The sequence below is a fragment of the Monodon monoceros genome, unplaced genomic scaffold (genome assembly GCF_005190385.1).
Source record: "Monodon monoceros isolate NGI ecotype Baffin Bay Population unplaced genomic scaffold, NGI_Narwhal_1 Super_Scaffold_2, whole genome shotgun sequence".
Taxonomy (NCBI): domain Eukaryota; kingdom Metazoa; phylum Chordata; class Mammalia; order Artiodactyla; family Monodontidae; genus Monodon; species Monodon monoceros.
In genome coordinates this window covers 53659408-53676929 of record NW_021703776.1, presented here as the reverse complement: position 1 = coordinate 53676929, position 17522 = coordinate 53659408, and the positions used below count along the sequence as shown (strand labels likewise).

Genomic DNA, 17522 nt, shown 5'->3' with positions numbered 1-17522 from the left:
GGCTTTTTGCTTCAAGTTTATATTTCAAAATTATCTAAAAAGTGAACACCTTTGGTAATAATCAAATTCTATCACAGTACATTTTCACAGGAAGAACAAAGAGCCTCTCTTTTGTTAAAAAGGAAAGGCAATTCCCTAAAGCTCATTAAAATATTCTTAAAGCCAAAGGAAAAACTTCAAGTTTATCTGAAATTCTGGCTCTTGGCTGAATCGTTTAGATTTAGGGGTAGATTTTTATTTTTAATAAATGTATTCGAAAGAGTTGGAATGAAGAGTTGGTATGTGAACTTCAAACAATTCAGGAATGATTTTTCTTTCAAAATGGCTTTTAATTAAAATATTCCTGCTAAAGAGGAGAGGAATACCTGCTTGAGAAAAACAGAAATAATCAGTATCATCCCTCAGAATCACTGACATAGTTGAGGACTCCAAAAACGTAAGCCTTGACTTCTACTACGACAAGGGCTTACACCATACATCAGAAATTAGTTAAGACTAAAAATCCCAACGTAGTCTTACTTTGGAAATGTCACATGATTTCCTGCATCATTTTCACTCTTCAAGTCAAGAGACAGCCTCCCACTTAAGTGGTCCTTTGGCCTGATGAAAAGTGACTGGTTTGAGCTATGCCCCCAGAAAGGAATGGGGCTTTTGAGGTTCCTGAGGACAAGCTGACCAGGATCCGATTTTTTTTCCTCACAGATGTTAGTGCTGGAAGTAAGTTTGCATTTTTCTGCAAATCCTTTCTTAGCCACCTCTTCCCCTATATCCACACTGCCATACTCAGCCTGAGCAATAACTGTTCCATCTTGATAGGTTGCTTTAATTCTCATTTTTATTTGCTTTTCAAAAATCAAGCTCCCCAAAAAGATTCTGCCCTAAGAAAAGATAAAAAAAAGAAGACATAAACCAGCTACACCAACATGTTTTTCTCCACTTATTTTGTTTCTACCTAGTTTTTCCAAAGATCGTATTTCCTCATTCTGAAATCTCTGTAAAAGTGGTCTTACCTTGTTGTTGGCTAAATGCAAATATACTTCTGCATGTGTATGACTATATTCCAATTACACATTTGCTAAAATCCTTTCCAGAAGTAGAGCTGAGACCAGTATAGGCAGCCATATTTATACATTGTTAAATGTGTACCAATTAAATACCCTAGAATAATTTTTTTAAACCAAGCAGATTCTGTTGACATTTTGGCCCTAACTACATATAATGGTGCCCTGAGGAGCTACACCACATAAAAATGAATTTTGGTATCTAGAAAAAATGCTCAAATTCAACAAAACTTTAAAAATCATTTTAAAGGCCTAATCAGGTACTCTCATTTCAAAGTAAGACAAGAGCAGAAGCAGAAAACAGAAACTCAAGGCATAAAACATCAACAATTTTTTTAAAAAATCAACAAACTGCAATTATGGAATATGAGATGTTAGAAATTCCTAAATTAAAACTCTCTTAAATAGAATTTTGTCTGAGGGAGCAATACCTGTATAACTGGCATATGAGAAGACATGTGAGTAATTAGGTACTTGATAACATTTAGTTATAGATTATTGATCCACAGCACTGAGCAAAGACATACCTAAAACATATTTAGAATTGAAGATATCTTGAGATTTAATTTTAATAAGAACTTGCTTACATCTCCAGAAATCTGAACTCCTAAAATTACTTTGATATGATCTAATTTGATAATTATTCCTCTCTTCCCAAATTTCTCTAAATTCCTTACCTAACTTTCATCCTATAGAGGAAATGAATCATTTCTCAGAATATATAAAGTATAAATTTGAGACAAAAATATCTTGTTTCATATCTTCCTTGGAATCCCTGATGTAATTAATCTTATGGGCCATAACTCTCTTAGGCAGAAGCTTTATTTTTAGCTATATTCTCACTAGGTAAATATGACAAACAATAAAGCTTATGCAAATAAAACCGAATAGGTAATCATACCAATAATAATCCAGGCAACACGACCATAAGAACAAATTAAAAACCAGAAAATACAAGCTAGTCACATTAAAAAAAAAAAAAAAGAAAAAAAATTTTCAAGGTACAAGAAACTAAATAATATTGATAGGGAGTAACTATTTCCTTTTTAACTATACAGTAGTATAGCAGGTAGAAGGGAGATCTATGTAGGAGTTCTTAACTTTTTCCATGCCATGGGCTCCTTTATCGATCTGGTGAACCCTTTGGAATCCTTCTTGGAAAAATGTTTTTAAATGTATAACATAAACATAAGGAGAACTACAAAGAAAATTATTTTACCATGATATATTTTAAGCCCAGGTTAAGAACTCCTGAGCCTAAAAGGATGCATCTGAAAGGGTACAGGAGATTCAAACTACATAGGCTCAAGGATCACCAACCATCACTACCAAAAAGAAAAAAGAATTTTTTTAATCCGCAAACCAAAATGACAAAGTATTCTAAGTTACCAAAAACACAGGTTTAATAAATTTTTCAAATCATAAAAATTTTAAATACACACATATTGAGATACTTGAATTCACCAAGAACACCAATATAGAAAGCAAAGACGGTCCAGAATGTATCACCAAAAAATGAGATCAAGCAGGCAAAGCTAACAAACTCAAAATATAATTCACTGAAATATATCTAAGATTTTGATCAATCAGAATATAGTTTTTAGTTAACCTCTTTCATTAAAAAAACCTTAATTTCAACCCTCAATATTGAAAGTCTATCTAAAATTCAAGTATAACTTCCACCCCTAACCTATCTTAATGGAAGTGACAGTGTCTGAAAATTATTGCTGCAATATGTGAAATTCTTAATACTTAACACTTCAAGAAACTCTGTCCTCGGGCAACATATGAATTTAAGTGGAAATAAATCTACTTTTTACAAAAGTTCCAATTACCTAAAGCTGAATGTTCTAAAGGTATACTGTTTATTTAGAAATTTTTACACATAAGCCTGATTTTCAGACTTTTCTCTGAAGTCAAATTCTTTTTAGTTATGGTCATTAATCACAATTAGTACAAAACTGTTCAATCAGATTCTCCCTGAATCATATATAATTACAGGTAGAACCCTGAATTTGGAATAAAATCTGAGTTCTCCTAAATTCTAACAAAAAGCTTTATTCAGAAATAGGAAAGCATCACTTGCTTTCTTAGTCTACCCAACCTTGTCTGGATATATTAGAAAACAGGTTAAAAGACCTTTAAACTGTTAAACCCATATTCCAATCTCTACCTCTCATTGCATGATTCTACATAAAAATTTTCAAAGTAAGAAAGGCATTTAGACATAATTTAATCTTCTTTGATCTTCAGCAATTTTTACCACCATTTTGAGTTACAGTTTCAACTGTGCTTCAGCATAGGTGTGAAAGTGTTGGTTTAAAATGTGTTGAAAGTATTTCAGTGCCCAGGACACCCTCTGGAAGTATCTTTTTAAAAAATTTTTTTTATTTTAACTGAATCCCTACTTATCCATTCATCCATTCAAATGCTAGATAAACTGGATGCTCATCTAACACCTAACAGGCAGAAGCAGGGAGATTAGGCATAAAAAATGAATAAAATACTTGTCTCTACCATGACAGTCTTGTCTCTACCAAGCTCACCATCTTGTGGGGGGAGGAAAAAAATTACACCTCTACATGCCTATACATTGAACTAAAACAGCTGCAGGAGAATGAATGGTGGGTATCAGCAAAGACTTCTTATAAGAAATTACACTTGAACCTTCAGCTGAGAACTAATGGCTAAACATGGAATTTCTAAGCAGAGGCACTCAAGAATAACCATTTCTTTCCAGAAAACATTCAGTTTACTAATTAGTTCAACTCCAATGAACAGTCTTTTTATTGAATGTAAGCATGCAAATACAAATAATACCATCTATTAAGAATCTATGAAGCACATAAAACATTCTCAATACTGAAGTTTATTTCTTCAGTTCCAAAAATAAATTTTGAAAATGACATTTTCTTTGATTCATGTTTGTTTCAATCTACATAAATTTTATATCATCTTACTACGAGAAGAGCAATGGACTTGAGTTCTAGCCCTAGCTCAGCCCTAATTAGCTTTATGACTTTAAATAATTTATTTAATTGTTGTAGACCCAATTTCTTTATTTGCAAAACAATAAGATGAGAGCAGATGAATTCTAAGGTCTGTAAATTTAAGATTCCAAGGTTCTAGGCATGCAAGAAATTCAAAACAAGCCTCTACCTTGGTCAAACATTTATATTTAAAAAAAAGTAATAAATTTTAGATTTTAAACCAAAAATTTAGGGTGTAATTTTACAATAATATCTATGCTTTACTCTATTTATGAGAGTCTAAAGTACAGAAACATTTCTTATAAGTAACTATAGTGCAGACAAAACTACACCCAACGGCCTAAAAGATTCTAAAAACAACAAAAAGAGAAGGTTTTCAAATTTTACTGTTCCTGGGCTTCCCTGGTGGTGCAGTGGTTGAGAGTCCGCCTGCCGATGCAGGGAACACGGGTTTGTGCCCCGGTCCGGGAAGATCCCACATGCCGCGGAGCGGCTGGGCCCGTGAGCCATGGCCGCTGAGCCTGCGCGTCCGGAGCCTGTGCTCCGCAACGGGAGAGACCACAACAGTGAGAGGCCCGCGTACCGCAAAAAAAAAAAAAAAAATTTTACTGTTCCTTCTAGTACTGATTAAATTATTTCCAAATAAGTCATTTGAGCTGCTAAATATACAATACAAATCTGATTACTTTGCAATGTGATATTCCCTCAATGGCAGTATCAGCTACCAAAAGAACATCACTGTTGTACAGATTTAAAAGGAGGTAGGATTCTTGTTAAGACTACCGCTGAAATTATTAGAGGTCTTCCAGAATTAGGTCGCTAACCCAAAATGTAATGGAAACGAATACAAACAGTAGTCTAGATTAGCAGAACATCACTGCCAATTACTATATCGAACAGTATGAGCCCCTGCCAAAAAGATACAATCTAATTAATTTACAACTCCACTAATTTCAAATTTATGATATTTAACGCCAGAGCTAGATTAAAGAGCACTTTTATTTAATAAATACTTTCGCAAAAGCAAAAAACAAAATAATTAGATTCATCATTCTCTCCATCATAAAAGAGACTATCCTTTGAAGCTTTCACATCAGAAGAAACTACTTACATTTATTATATGTGTGCACATATACATACACACACACACACACATATCAGTCTTATCTGATCAAGAATGTTTACCTAGCAAAGATGAGCACAAATAAATAACTGTGAATTATTCTATAATTTCATATTTTTCATTAATTTATACAAGCTTTTACATCAAAGAAAATTAATGGATTTTTAGCACGCTTATACTGCGTTTCCAGCACATAGTTTTACTTCCATTAGCAAAAATATTTACAATCTTTGACTTGCCTGATCAAACTGGGTAACTTCTTGGCCAGAAGGAATCTGTAGTCCCCAAAGTCTATACTTTTTGGCAACACTAGAAAACTGCAGATCCAAAGGAATCTCAGCTATATCAGATCGACTTAGAATTTCACTATTTCCATAGTCAATATATCTCACCAGACACTGGAAAAAAATGAGAGAAATGCTAACACAGAACTTAGATTAAATATCTCCAAAGAAACTACCCATTTGCTGCTTTCTGTTAACTACCTGTAAATCATGATAGCATTTTACCTGAAACTGACAAAATGCATTCAGAAATGAAAGCTCCAGCAATATCCTCAAAATATAGAAAATCCATAGTCCATGAGATCCCAAGGATTTCTATATTTGGTATTAGTTCAACCAGTACCAAACTACTATTTCCAACAGTACCATTTCTCATTTTGATTTTTTTTAAACAATAGTATTTAAATAAAACATAAATCTATGAAACTTATGACTCTCTCCTATCTCAAATGTTAAAATCAATCAACCTTCAAAATCAATCAACCTTCTTAAATTCAAGTTGGAAACAATAAAATCTGAAAATAAAGGCAAAGTTATGAAACTTTCTTTGATAAACTTAAGCCTACTCCAACTGTTAGATCTTGGAAATGAATCAAATTCACCCTTACCTCCAGCTCTATATCTGTATAAAAGGTAAAAAAGAAAAATAGTTTATTACAAGGTCAAAAGCCATCTCATCCTTTAATTTAAAAAAGTTAAAGCCAAACCAAAAGCAAACACAAAATATCATCTCCAGTTGTCAAACTGTGGAGAAAAGGTCTATTTCACTAAGATAAACCACTACCCATGACAGTAATAAATCACGAGATTTTTTAAAGATATTTGGAACATTACTCAAGGTGTTTCACCTTACCTTCTTATTACACCAAGAACAATATTTACAAAACATATGTATTATAAAATATTTTAAGTCCAGGAAAGTAGACACAGAAAAAAACAGTGAAAGAAACCCTACAGAGATGCTTTTGCAGAGCCTGCAATGTGCAATTGCCACCAAACAGCTATTCAGAATCCTATCTCCACAAATTCCCTTAAAAATCTCCCACAATTTCACAACGTAAAAAACAAAATAGCTAAATGCAAAGAAAATTCATCACATTTAACCAAGGCGTGAGAAAGTGGCAAGCCAATCTTCATTATTAACAATATGCACACCAACTAAGTAAAAGATAACCATAACTTCAGGATCAATCAAATATTCTCTTCCTACTCAATCTTAATAGAATGAACTTTTAAGTTACTCAGCAAGAATCAAACATAATTATTAAGAACTGAGGTACAAAGAACCAATTGGTCACCCAAAATAATCACAAATTATGTAATCTATACTTGGATAATCTGGGGTGATTATACAACAACTTAAAATCAGAAGAATATTCCTGAATCTGACTTGTATTTTTTTAAGCAATTCATTTCTTTTGTGTTCTCTACGGGGAAAAATTTATGTTTTAATCAGTTTATAAGTTCATTCAACCATATTTTATTACTACTGTGAATAAGCAATGAAGGACTAAATAAGCATCACATTTTGGAACCAAAATAAATATTCCTCAGAGCAAAAAAATTGAACACTTGTTCCTGCCTTTTCATCACTGATTATTTTCAGTACTTTGCATCTGTACCAACATTTATCTTCAGAAAATAATCCTCCATAAATCTACAAAGAGAAAAAGAAAGTAAAATTATTTGGCATTTTAATGAATTTAATGCTAAGTAGATCAGAATAATAATTAGCATTTATTAAGGACTTACTATACATAAGTAAGCATGTATAGATAACAACCCTATGAGGCAGGTACTTTGTTTTCACCATTATATGCCCAAAGTCATAAACTAGTAAGCAGCAGAACCAGGATTCAAATTCAGGCAACTGACTTCAGAGTTCATTATGTTTTTCTGCCTCTCCAAAAAACAGGAGAGAGAAGACGAAAGACATAAAAACAGAAAACTCAAAGAAAGGCCCAAGCATCAAAGACTTAAAGTCATGCTGTTTTGATGTCTGAAGACATAATTGGTACAATTAATTGTTCTTAAAACACAAACATGCCAAGTACATGCCACTTAAGTCTAATTCTCAACCATGGTAGGATCCCTACGTCCAACCAGACAAGAAAGATTCTTACACTTTTTACTTTATACAGAAAGACTTCAGTGTTATTGTAAATATAAGTAAATAAATTACATTAGATAATATCCTTAATACTGAACCTTCATATATTTTAAATTTATATTTTAATTTAATTAAGTTTAATAGAGAACAAAGAGAAAAATTTACATACTTTAAGTCAGTGTCTCAACCTCAGCACTACTGACATTAGAGACAGGATAATTCCTTGGTGGGGGGACGGAGGCTGTCTTCTGTCATATGCGTTGTAGGGTGTTTAGCAGCTTCACCCCCTGGCCTCTATGTACAAGATGCCAATAACACTCCCTCCAGTTGTGACAACCAAAAATGTCTCCACGCATTGCCAAATGTCTCCCGGGGGTGGGAGTGGAAGATACAAAGTAACCCCAGGTTGATAACCACTTTAAATCATACATTCTCAATGGGAGAAATATCCCCATGGGAGTAAAAACTGGTTCTTGGAGCATGGAGGAGAATCTTAGATATTACAGTGGTTTGTAGTCCTCCAAAGTTCAACCCTACCTGACAACATAAACAGATATCCAGTGTATCTGTGGTGTTAAAATGTCTTGCAGAGAGGAGACCCATTAGGGAAAAAAATGCCTTAGAAGGGCATAATGAAAAAAAGGTTGAGGAGCATGGCTTTAAGTGATGGAGTATAAAATTAATTTATCACTCTGAACTAGGACAAATTCACAGATTTTAAAGCAAAAGGAATACAGAGGGTGAAATGTAAAAATCCTCAACTCCTCAAAGCAACAAAGTACAAATCAACTTACACACAAATGGATAGCTAAGAAAGCAAATGCTACAAAGGACAGGTGTGTTCAATTACAACTTAACTCTGGTTCCCTCAGCTAACACTCAACAACTGAAGGGCAAGAGAGAGCACAAGTGGCATGGTACCCCCTCCTAGCCATCTTACTTCATTTTTCAGCAAGCAAACAGGTTTAGTAGCAGAAATACCTGATCATCAACCGTCCTATCCAATTTCAAACCTTGCAAAAGATCACATTACCGTTAGTTACGATTTTGTAATATATACCAATAAAATTAACAATTCAATACAAGGCAAGTGACAGAAATGGTGTATCATTGTAACCCAGTCTAGGTAGGGGTGGGGATACCTCTAGAAATAGAGCTCGAACCCAACCAAACTGAGCAATCTAAGGTCCTTGTCTCTGTTAGTGTGAATAATCACAACCACCATCATAAATACAAATCTATCCCAAACAGGTTTGTCTTGAGAGCACAGTCAGAACTATACAGTCATTCCCACTGTGCCTAGTCCCAATCTTCTCTCACGACTCCACAATTCACACCCCATGTCCTGACTACATGGTAAGAGGAAGAGAACTACTCAATCACTAAAGAAAATTTACACAGTATAATCCATTCACAGATAATCAGAGGTGGCTAAGTAATCATTTATAATGAGAAGTCTATTACTGACAATAGGTTGAATTTTTTGTAAAGTAAGTAATTTATTTTGCATTCAACAGAGGAAAAACGGATATGTCTTTACTCATAATACTATTAAACACAGTCACAGACTACAAGGATGTTTAAAAAAAACCCTAAAATCTTTACAAATTGCATTATCTTATCCTTTCTGATGCTCAGCTCCAAGCTACAATCCTTTCTTCCTTCTAAATTTCTTTTTATACCTTTTTATATATGTCATTGGGGTTTTAAATTATTTTTAAATAAAACTAAATAAAGGCACATTATTAAAAGAAAATCAAAGTATACCCAAAGAGGTAAAGAGTAAGACTTCCTTCCCAATACTCTTCCACTTCCTAAAAATTTTTTGGAATGTTTTTGATCCACAATTGGATGAATCCATGGATGTGGAACCCATGGATATGGAGGGCCAACTGTACAGAACTTCCTACAAATCAATCTAGACAAACAACCTTGAAAACTGGGAAAAGATCTAAATAGGGACTTCACAAAACAGGATATCCAAATGGGTAATAAAACCTGAAAAGCATGCTTAAGCTTAGTACTCATCAGGAAAATGAAATTAAAATCACAAAATAACAATACACACCCACCAAAATGGCTAAAATTAGAAAGACTGACAATGAGAAGGGTTGGTGAGGACACTGAGGAACTGAACTCTCATACTTTGCTGGTAAGGATGCAAACTGGTTCAATACTTTTCCAAACTGATCGGCCAGTACCTACTATAGTGAAACATGCCTACCCTATGACTTGGCAATTTTACTCCTAGGTATATACAAAAAAGAAATAAGTTAAAATATCCATTAGAAGGCTTGTATAAGGATTTCACAGCAGTTTCATTCACAGTAGCCAAAAACTACAAACACTCCAAACGCCCATCAAAGGAGAACAGATAAATTTTGGTATATTTATACAGTGAAATACTGCATAGCTTGAAAAAGAACAAACACACAATAACATAGATGCACACAATAATTTGGATAAATCTCAGAAATTACGTTGAACAAGGCAGACATATACAAAAGAGTACATATTGTGTAATTTAAGAACAGGCAAATGAACCTATGGTGATAGAAGTCAGAATAATGATTACCTTTGTTAGGGGACTACTGACCAAGAATTGACTGAGAAGGGGCCTAAGGGAATTTTCTAGGGTGATAAAATTGTATCTTGATCTGGGTGGTGATCACACAGATGCATAGATATGAAAAATTCATCAAGAGATTAAGAGATACACTCTCCACTGTAAGTTATATGTCAATTAAAAAATATAGGTACATATATATATTGTCCAACTGTTCTCCATAAGTATGTCTCTTACAAATTTTTATGAATCAGTGTCAAGGGCAAGGATTCTATTTTGTTCACCACTGTATACTTAATGCCTAACACAGTGCCCAGTACCTAGCAGATAGTTCATAAGTATTTTTGAAAAAGTAAACTTATTACGACTGTAGTTTATACAAATTCTAAAAACTTGCCTCTTCCTTTCAAATATATTAAAAATTCCAAAAACTATAAAATCTGAGACACAGGAAAGCTAATAAGAAAGACAGAATAATTATACCCAAGAATATGGCTCACCTTCTTTGGATCAAGTTTCCCAAAAACTGAACTGGCATGGGGACAGACTTCAGACAGTGAACAACCAATCTTCATAATATCCTTATTTCTATTAATACTCTAGAAGGAAGAACAGATATAGTATAAGATTCAGTAAAATATTATTTGACAGTGTTATGCAAATGAGGGTTCTACTATGCATAATACTTAAAAGGTTTCGGAGCATTAGAAATTAAATCAATTCTCATGTCATTTTTTCATAATTCAAAAAAGTTCTTTGTAAGAAATGGAACTAGGCTATAGAAAATTTTTACTTCTCAATGAGTTCAAATTACTTGGAATTCAAACTAAGATACCAAATATTATTAATATCATATTAAGAGGTAACTTTAAACAATTGTCTCTGGGTTTTACTTTAGCTCTAATTGCTCAAAATAGATACCATATTTTGGCCAAATGACATGGATCTTCTCACATATTTGTTGTTGTGTAAAGGAAACAGATGTAAAAACAATTTCAAAATGTACAGGTTCTCTGTATATAAATACTGTAATCTAGTTAGTAAATTTATTTCTCACAGGGGCATGGGTTAACAATTTTGAAACTACTTTAGGTGTATACTAGGACTGAACAAATAAGTAAATATGTTCTAGATAATGAAAGCAGGGAGAGAGAAATTACAAATAAGGAAAGAAGGCTAGAATGAACCTGCAGTGTTAGATTACAATTGGAAAGTATCAGTATGAACTCGTGTGTGTGTGTGTGTGTGTATACATACACACACATATGCACAAACACACATATATGTGTGCATGTGTATACATGTTTGTGTGTCAATATATGCATATATGAAAGAGACACACAGAGATACAGATGTGTATGTGTTAGTTATATATATATTTGTATTTATATAGTATATTTATAAATATATATATAGTTCCTATCTCTGTCCACTGAGAGAGCCTAGAAGCAATGACACTCAAGTAGCAATAAGCACACCTAGTGCCCAGATCTTGATTTTTAAACACCATTCTCCAATAAAAGGAACAAGAGTTCTTTGGAGAGTGGTTGAATCCAGGGCTAGGACAGGGAAATAAAAGATGATCCTGGAACATCTGGTGATGCCAGAAAGTAAAGTAATATTCAAAAAAAGAATGGGTGCATTTTAAAGGATACAGTAGCTAATGTAAACAATCTCCTATTGGCCAAAGCTGGAACAATTTAAACAACAAAATAAATGATAGTATGGGATTATAATCCATGGATTATATTAAATATAAATATATTAAATATAAATATATTAAATATAAATATATTAAATCCATGGATTTATATTAATATAAATAATTGAATAAATAAATACATAAATGCTGGAGAGGAAATAGCTCTTCCTTAAAGAGGAATTCCAATTAATAAATGTAGAAGGAATGAGGAAAATAGAAAACCATCATTAGGCAAAGGCCATAGCAATAAATAAAAAATTCTCTTAAACTTAAAAAGTTTAAGAGAGGGCTTCCCTGGTGGTGCAGTGGTTGAGAGTCCACCTGCCGATGCAAGGGACGCGGGTTCGTGCCCCGATCCTGGAAGATCCCACATGCCGCGGAGCGGCTGGGCCCGTGAGCTATGGCCGCTGAGCCTGCGCGTCCGGAGCCCGTGCTCCGCAACGGGAGAGGCCACAACAGTGAGAGGCCCGCATACCGCAAAAAAAAAAAAAAAAAAAAAAAAAAAAGTTTAAGAGAAACAAGATTAGATAGTCTCAATGCATCTCCCTCTAAAACACTTATTACTTACAAAAGGAAACACAGTAACTTTACAATTAAGAAACCCAGCAGTTACCACCTTAACCAAGTGGATCAAGGTTAACATCATCAATAGTGAAATATAACAACATCATAAATCCCCAATATGACATACTTTCAGTACACATCACTTCTGTAGTATTACTGCCAATCTATTTATGAGAAATCATAAACAAATAAAAACTGACCAGAATTCATTAAGAATGTCAAAATCATGAAAAATAAGTATAAATAAAGGAACTATCTAAGGTTGGACAAGACTAAGGATACATGACAACTAAATATAATGTGGGATCCTGAATTAGATCCTGGAATAGAAACAAAAAAAAAGGCGAGGCGGGAGCGGGGAACTGGTGGAATTTGAATAAGGGCTGTAGTTAAGATTTAACAGCATTGTACCAATGTTAATTTCCTGACTTTGACCCTTGTACTTCGGTTATGTAAAATGTTAGCAACAAGGAAAGCTAGGTGAAGGGTATAAAGAAATTAATTTTACAACTTTCCTGTAAGTCTAAAGTTATTTCAAAGTAAACTGTTAAATATATATATATGTTCTTTAAAAATATATCAATAACGTGAAGTCAGAAAGAGAAAAATATTGTATATTAACGCATATATGTGGAATCTAGAAAAATGGTACAGATGAACCAGTTTGCAAGACAGAAATAGAGACACAGATGTAGAGAACGTATGGACACCAAGGGGGGAAAGCGGGGGGCAGGGGGGGCGGGGGGTGGTGGGATGAACTGGTAGATTGGGATTGACATGTATACACTAATATGTATAAAATAGATAATAAGAACCTACTGTACAAAAAAAGTAAATTAAATAAAATTCAAAAAAACAAAATAAAAAATATATATATCAATAACATATTCAATAAGGCTAGAAAGAACATGATTATCTCTGTAACAAAATAAACTCTGAAAGAGCAGTTCAAATGACATCATGATGAATGTAAGTACTGATAAACAGTAAAAATGGGAAGTGAATTTAAACTGACCCCAAGACACACTTGAAGCAGCCTTTGTAAATAAACTCCTGGAATGAGCTCTCAAAGTTCAAAATACACCAAAGTATTTTACATAATTAGATTTTGTAGGTATATGGACTAGTATAAATGGAAGCTCTTTTTTTTCAAAGGTCAAACACTTAAGATTCCTTCAACTGCCACTCATCAAACTAGGCCTACCAAAATTTCTGAAGTGTTTTCATGTAAATGGCTTAAATGGCAGAAATCCATAGTGGTAGAAAAACAGAGACTATGTGTGAGCAAACCTTCAACTTGACCTGCCTCCACATGTTTCTAAATCTCTATTTACTCTTCATCTACAGCCTATCCCAACCTAATTAAATGTTAAAATTTGCACCTTTTTTCTCCTGCCATATACTTTCTGTAGGATTACTATTTTATTCTCGCCCTTCCTGTTACACAGGATGTACACAACTGGTGTTAAAAAGTACAATACATTCTACAGCTGAGCACCACTTTCTGTAACTGAACAGGCAAAGAAATTATACTGAACATCAGCATCTGGCAGTATTTTTCAGAAAAAAAGTGTCTAAAGTGGGTTTAAATTGATTAACACTATTAAATCACTTCTAATATTTCATATTATATGATTCAATACAGCCATACAATTACATAAAATGTGTTAACATCAAAGAATACAACCAAAATTAAGATAGCAAACAAAGCCTATATAACTTTTCTTTAACAGAAAATACTCTTGAAACCTGCATGTAACTGCCCATTCTTTTAAAGAAAACCTACTTAAAGCAAAATTATCAACCTCCAGAAAAATCACACACAGTAAGCCTATCCCCACAAAGTGTACAAAATGCACACTTGAAAAATACAAAATTAAAACAACTGTAAGCAACAGGTGAGCTGCATATTTATAAGAATGTGAAAAGAAGTCCTCCCATTTTTAGCGCTGTTGTATAAAGAACTGTCTTTTGATGTGAATTCATGAATTGTCCTCTGTTGGGACCACACTTTACAAAAATACCATGTTTTTGAAATGAGATTACAGAGCAAGATAGAGCATCTTAGCAATGTCACCTTACTAAAGTTTTTTTCTTTGATTTTTACTACTTTATCAAAATATATCAAAACTTTATCAAACATCAAAAGATGTTCCTTAGATATGTAGGATTCATTTTTTAAATTCTTGCTTAGAAACAATGTACAAAGGAGAAGCATATTTACTCCCAATCACACTCCTGAAAGATGCTTCTCAAGGTTGAGAAGGGTCTTCTCTCTTTTTCTCACTGGTTGTTTTTGGCCTTAGCATGTGTTAAGATGTGAGATTTCAGGTTAGTCGACTGAGCAAACTTCTTATTACAACCGTCGAAGGGGCACATACAGGGCGTGTCTCCGGTATGGATTCGCACGTGTGCCCAAACAATTTGCTTCTCGAAAAAAATCATTCGATTCATATGGACGCCTTATCAGTTTTCACTTAATCTTTTCATCCAATTAAGATATTTTTCCTCACTTTTTGAAATATGTTTAAATTTCTACAGGGGCCTCAACTTCATGGTTGAAATCAGAGGTTGGCAAATTATGGGCTCTCCTACCTCTTTTGGTAAATAAAACTTTAATAGATCACAGCTATACATATTTATGTATTGTCTATGGCTGCCTTTGCACTACAATGGCAGCTTTTGTATTGCTGAACAGTTGCAAAAGAGACCCACAAACCTTAAAATATTTACTATCTAATATTTCACAGAAAAAGTTTGCTGACTCCTGGTTTAAATCATAGTTCCAAATTCAAGCAACAGCTTCACATAAAGGTCAATAAAGATCAAAGTCTAGAGGTGCAATGACCAATACAATAGCCAATTCTTACTTGAAATATGGCTAGTCTGATTTAAGTCGTGCTGGAAATCTAAAATATACACTGGATAGGAAAAAAAGGAAAATAAACTATCTTGGTAACATTTGTATTTATTATATTTTGAAATGATATTTTGGATATGCTGAGTTACATAAAATATATTTATTAAAATCAATTTTGCCCATTTCTTTTTACTTTTTTATGTGTCTACTAAATTTTAAATTACTTATATGGCTGACATTGTATTTCTACCAGACAGTGCTGGTCTGAAAATCTTATTTAAGATAATAAATGTTTTTCCTATATAATGAGCTTAAAAGTATCATTTATCATCCAACCTGGAACACTGCTGAGAGGGTCACAGGTGCTATTAATGCAGAGACAATGGGCATTGAACCAGAACATTGTGGGGAACCTTTAGAAAATATGTTCATAAGCAGAGATACAAATTTGCCAAAATTTTTCTATGACTATCACCCTTCTAAAATGTTTTCTATATAGATTTAGGAACACTGAGTTAATCATATGTCTTCTATAACCTTTCTTCTCATAAATCCTATTTCCCACATTGCCAATTCACTCTACCCGTACAAAAAGGAGTTCTCAGGCTGTAGAAGTACAGAGAAATGTTATTCCCTTCCCTCCTATATCATGTAGTTCACAAAATTAAAAATTAGTGAGTAATTGTGTACCTCTGAGGGATTCACCTTTTAAATTCTGGAACATAAGCACTTTGGTGCCTTGCTTTGTATTTAAAACTGAGTAAACTTATCTGTCCTGAAGCATGCCAATGTAAAATTATAAATGTTCCATTAGTACTTCCAATTATATGATGAGAAAAACATTGTACCTCAAATTCAAAATTAAGCCAATAGAAAAAAATGACTGAAATTTTAAAACTTAGTATCACTTAAGAAACAATCTTATCAGAGACCTCTAGATGGGGCTGTAACTTCAGAAATACAACAGTTTTTCAGCATCTTCAGTAATTTATGCAGCCTAGATGTGTTAAATTGAATGTAATTCTAAAACCACAACTACAATTTTGCTGTTTTCTTTTTTAACTCAGTGTATTATGAGCATACTACTCATAATTCTGGTATTAAGTTCCAGCTGTAACCATTTGTCTTCTAATAATGCCCTGTGTTAAATAATGTTCAATAAAAATTAAGCATTGAGAATAACAATGATATATATACATTACAGGGTTTTTATTTTTGTTTTTGTTGGGGAGGACCTGGATTAGTGGAGGAAAGGGTGGGAGAGGAAATCAACCAGGCTACTATTTACCTGGGCCCAAAACGTTACTGCATCTTCTACGTGACTTCCAATCACATCTTCAACTAAAACCAAATCACAATGCAAAGAAAATTAGAAATTCATCAAGATCATCTAGCTCTTACAACCAAAAATAATTTTTAGTGTCAGTACCTTTACTGTAATGTACTTCTTCATCCATTTGGACAATTCCTGAAAAACAATTCAATACTTCGAATTAGGTTCCATTAATCTGTCCATTAACACTGAATAAAGACTAAACCATATAATGTCCGAATTCCTCCAAATACGTTTTGTCCTAAGTTATCAAAATTTAAACTCTATATTAAAAACAACCCCAAAGATAGTTTCTTCAATAATTGTTTTCAGTATATTGTATTTTGCAATTTCATCATACGCAATTTCTATCTTTGAAATTATCTCTTTAGCCAAACCTTTACAAATTTACCTTGAAGTGTATAATTCATGCACACTTTGATCAGTTAAATAAATATTTCAGAACAACGTGCATACTCTTCTAAAATAATTGATGCCCTCCCCAAACATGAGTAGGACTTCCATAATTTAAACAAAAAGAAACACTACAAACATTTGTAAAACAAATGCTTCCGACTGGTATTTAATTTTTAAATAAACATATCCATTTTATTTAAAAGGCATAGTTGTTTCTGCTTTTGAAGATACCCTGCATTTAAAAACTGCAAAATGAATCAAACTTTATACATACCTTCAAAAATAATTTTCATTAAATAATTTGCTTTCCCAACTGCAAAATATTTCAAGATAAATGTCTACTAGTTTATAATTTTATCCTTAAAACACCAGAAGATTGCACTTTACATGCATAAATGTTAGTTTTTTGAAGGAAATGGAAAACAATAAATTTTTTTAAAGAAATTGAAGAGTTAACTAAACATCACTACACCAAAGCTCCAAATGCTCTCCCAACTATGGGGTAAAAGTTAACCCTATGGGGGGGGGGCAGG

The 17522-nt window shown here is 33.2% G+C and overlaps 1 protein-coding gene across 2 annotated transcripts in view; it reads right to left on the bottom strand.

Moving 5' to 3' along the window:
* The window catches only part of STK31 (serine/threonine kinase 31), an 84369-nt gene extending 67652 nt beyond the window's left edge, over positions 1 to 16717 (bottom strand). For both annotated transcript variants that reach the window (XM_029234112.1, XM_029234113.1), the window contains exons 1-6: positions 16690 to 16717; positions 16549 to 16601; positions 10635 to 10733; positions 7041 to 7115; positions 5414 to 5572; positions 520 to 878 (exon numbers count right to left, since the gene is read on the bottom strand). In XM_029234112.1, the coding sequence (XP_029089945.1) occupies positions 520 to 878; positions 5414 to 5572; positions 7041 to 7115; positions 10635 to 10733; positions 16549 to 16601; positions 16690 to 16717 (773 nt within the window). The remainder of the gene's footprint in view (positions 1 to 519; positions 879 to 5413; positions 5573 to 7040; positions 7116 to 10634; positions 10734 to 16548; positions 16602 to 16689) is intronic.
* Positions 16718 to 17522: the final 805 nt, after the last annotated feature.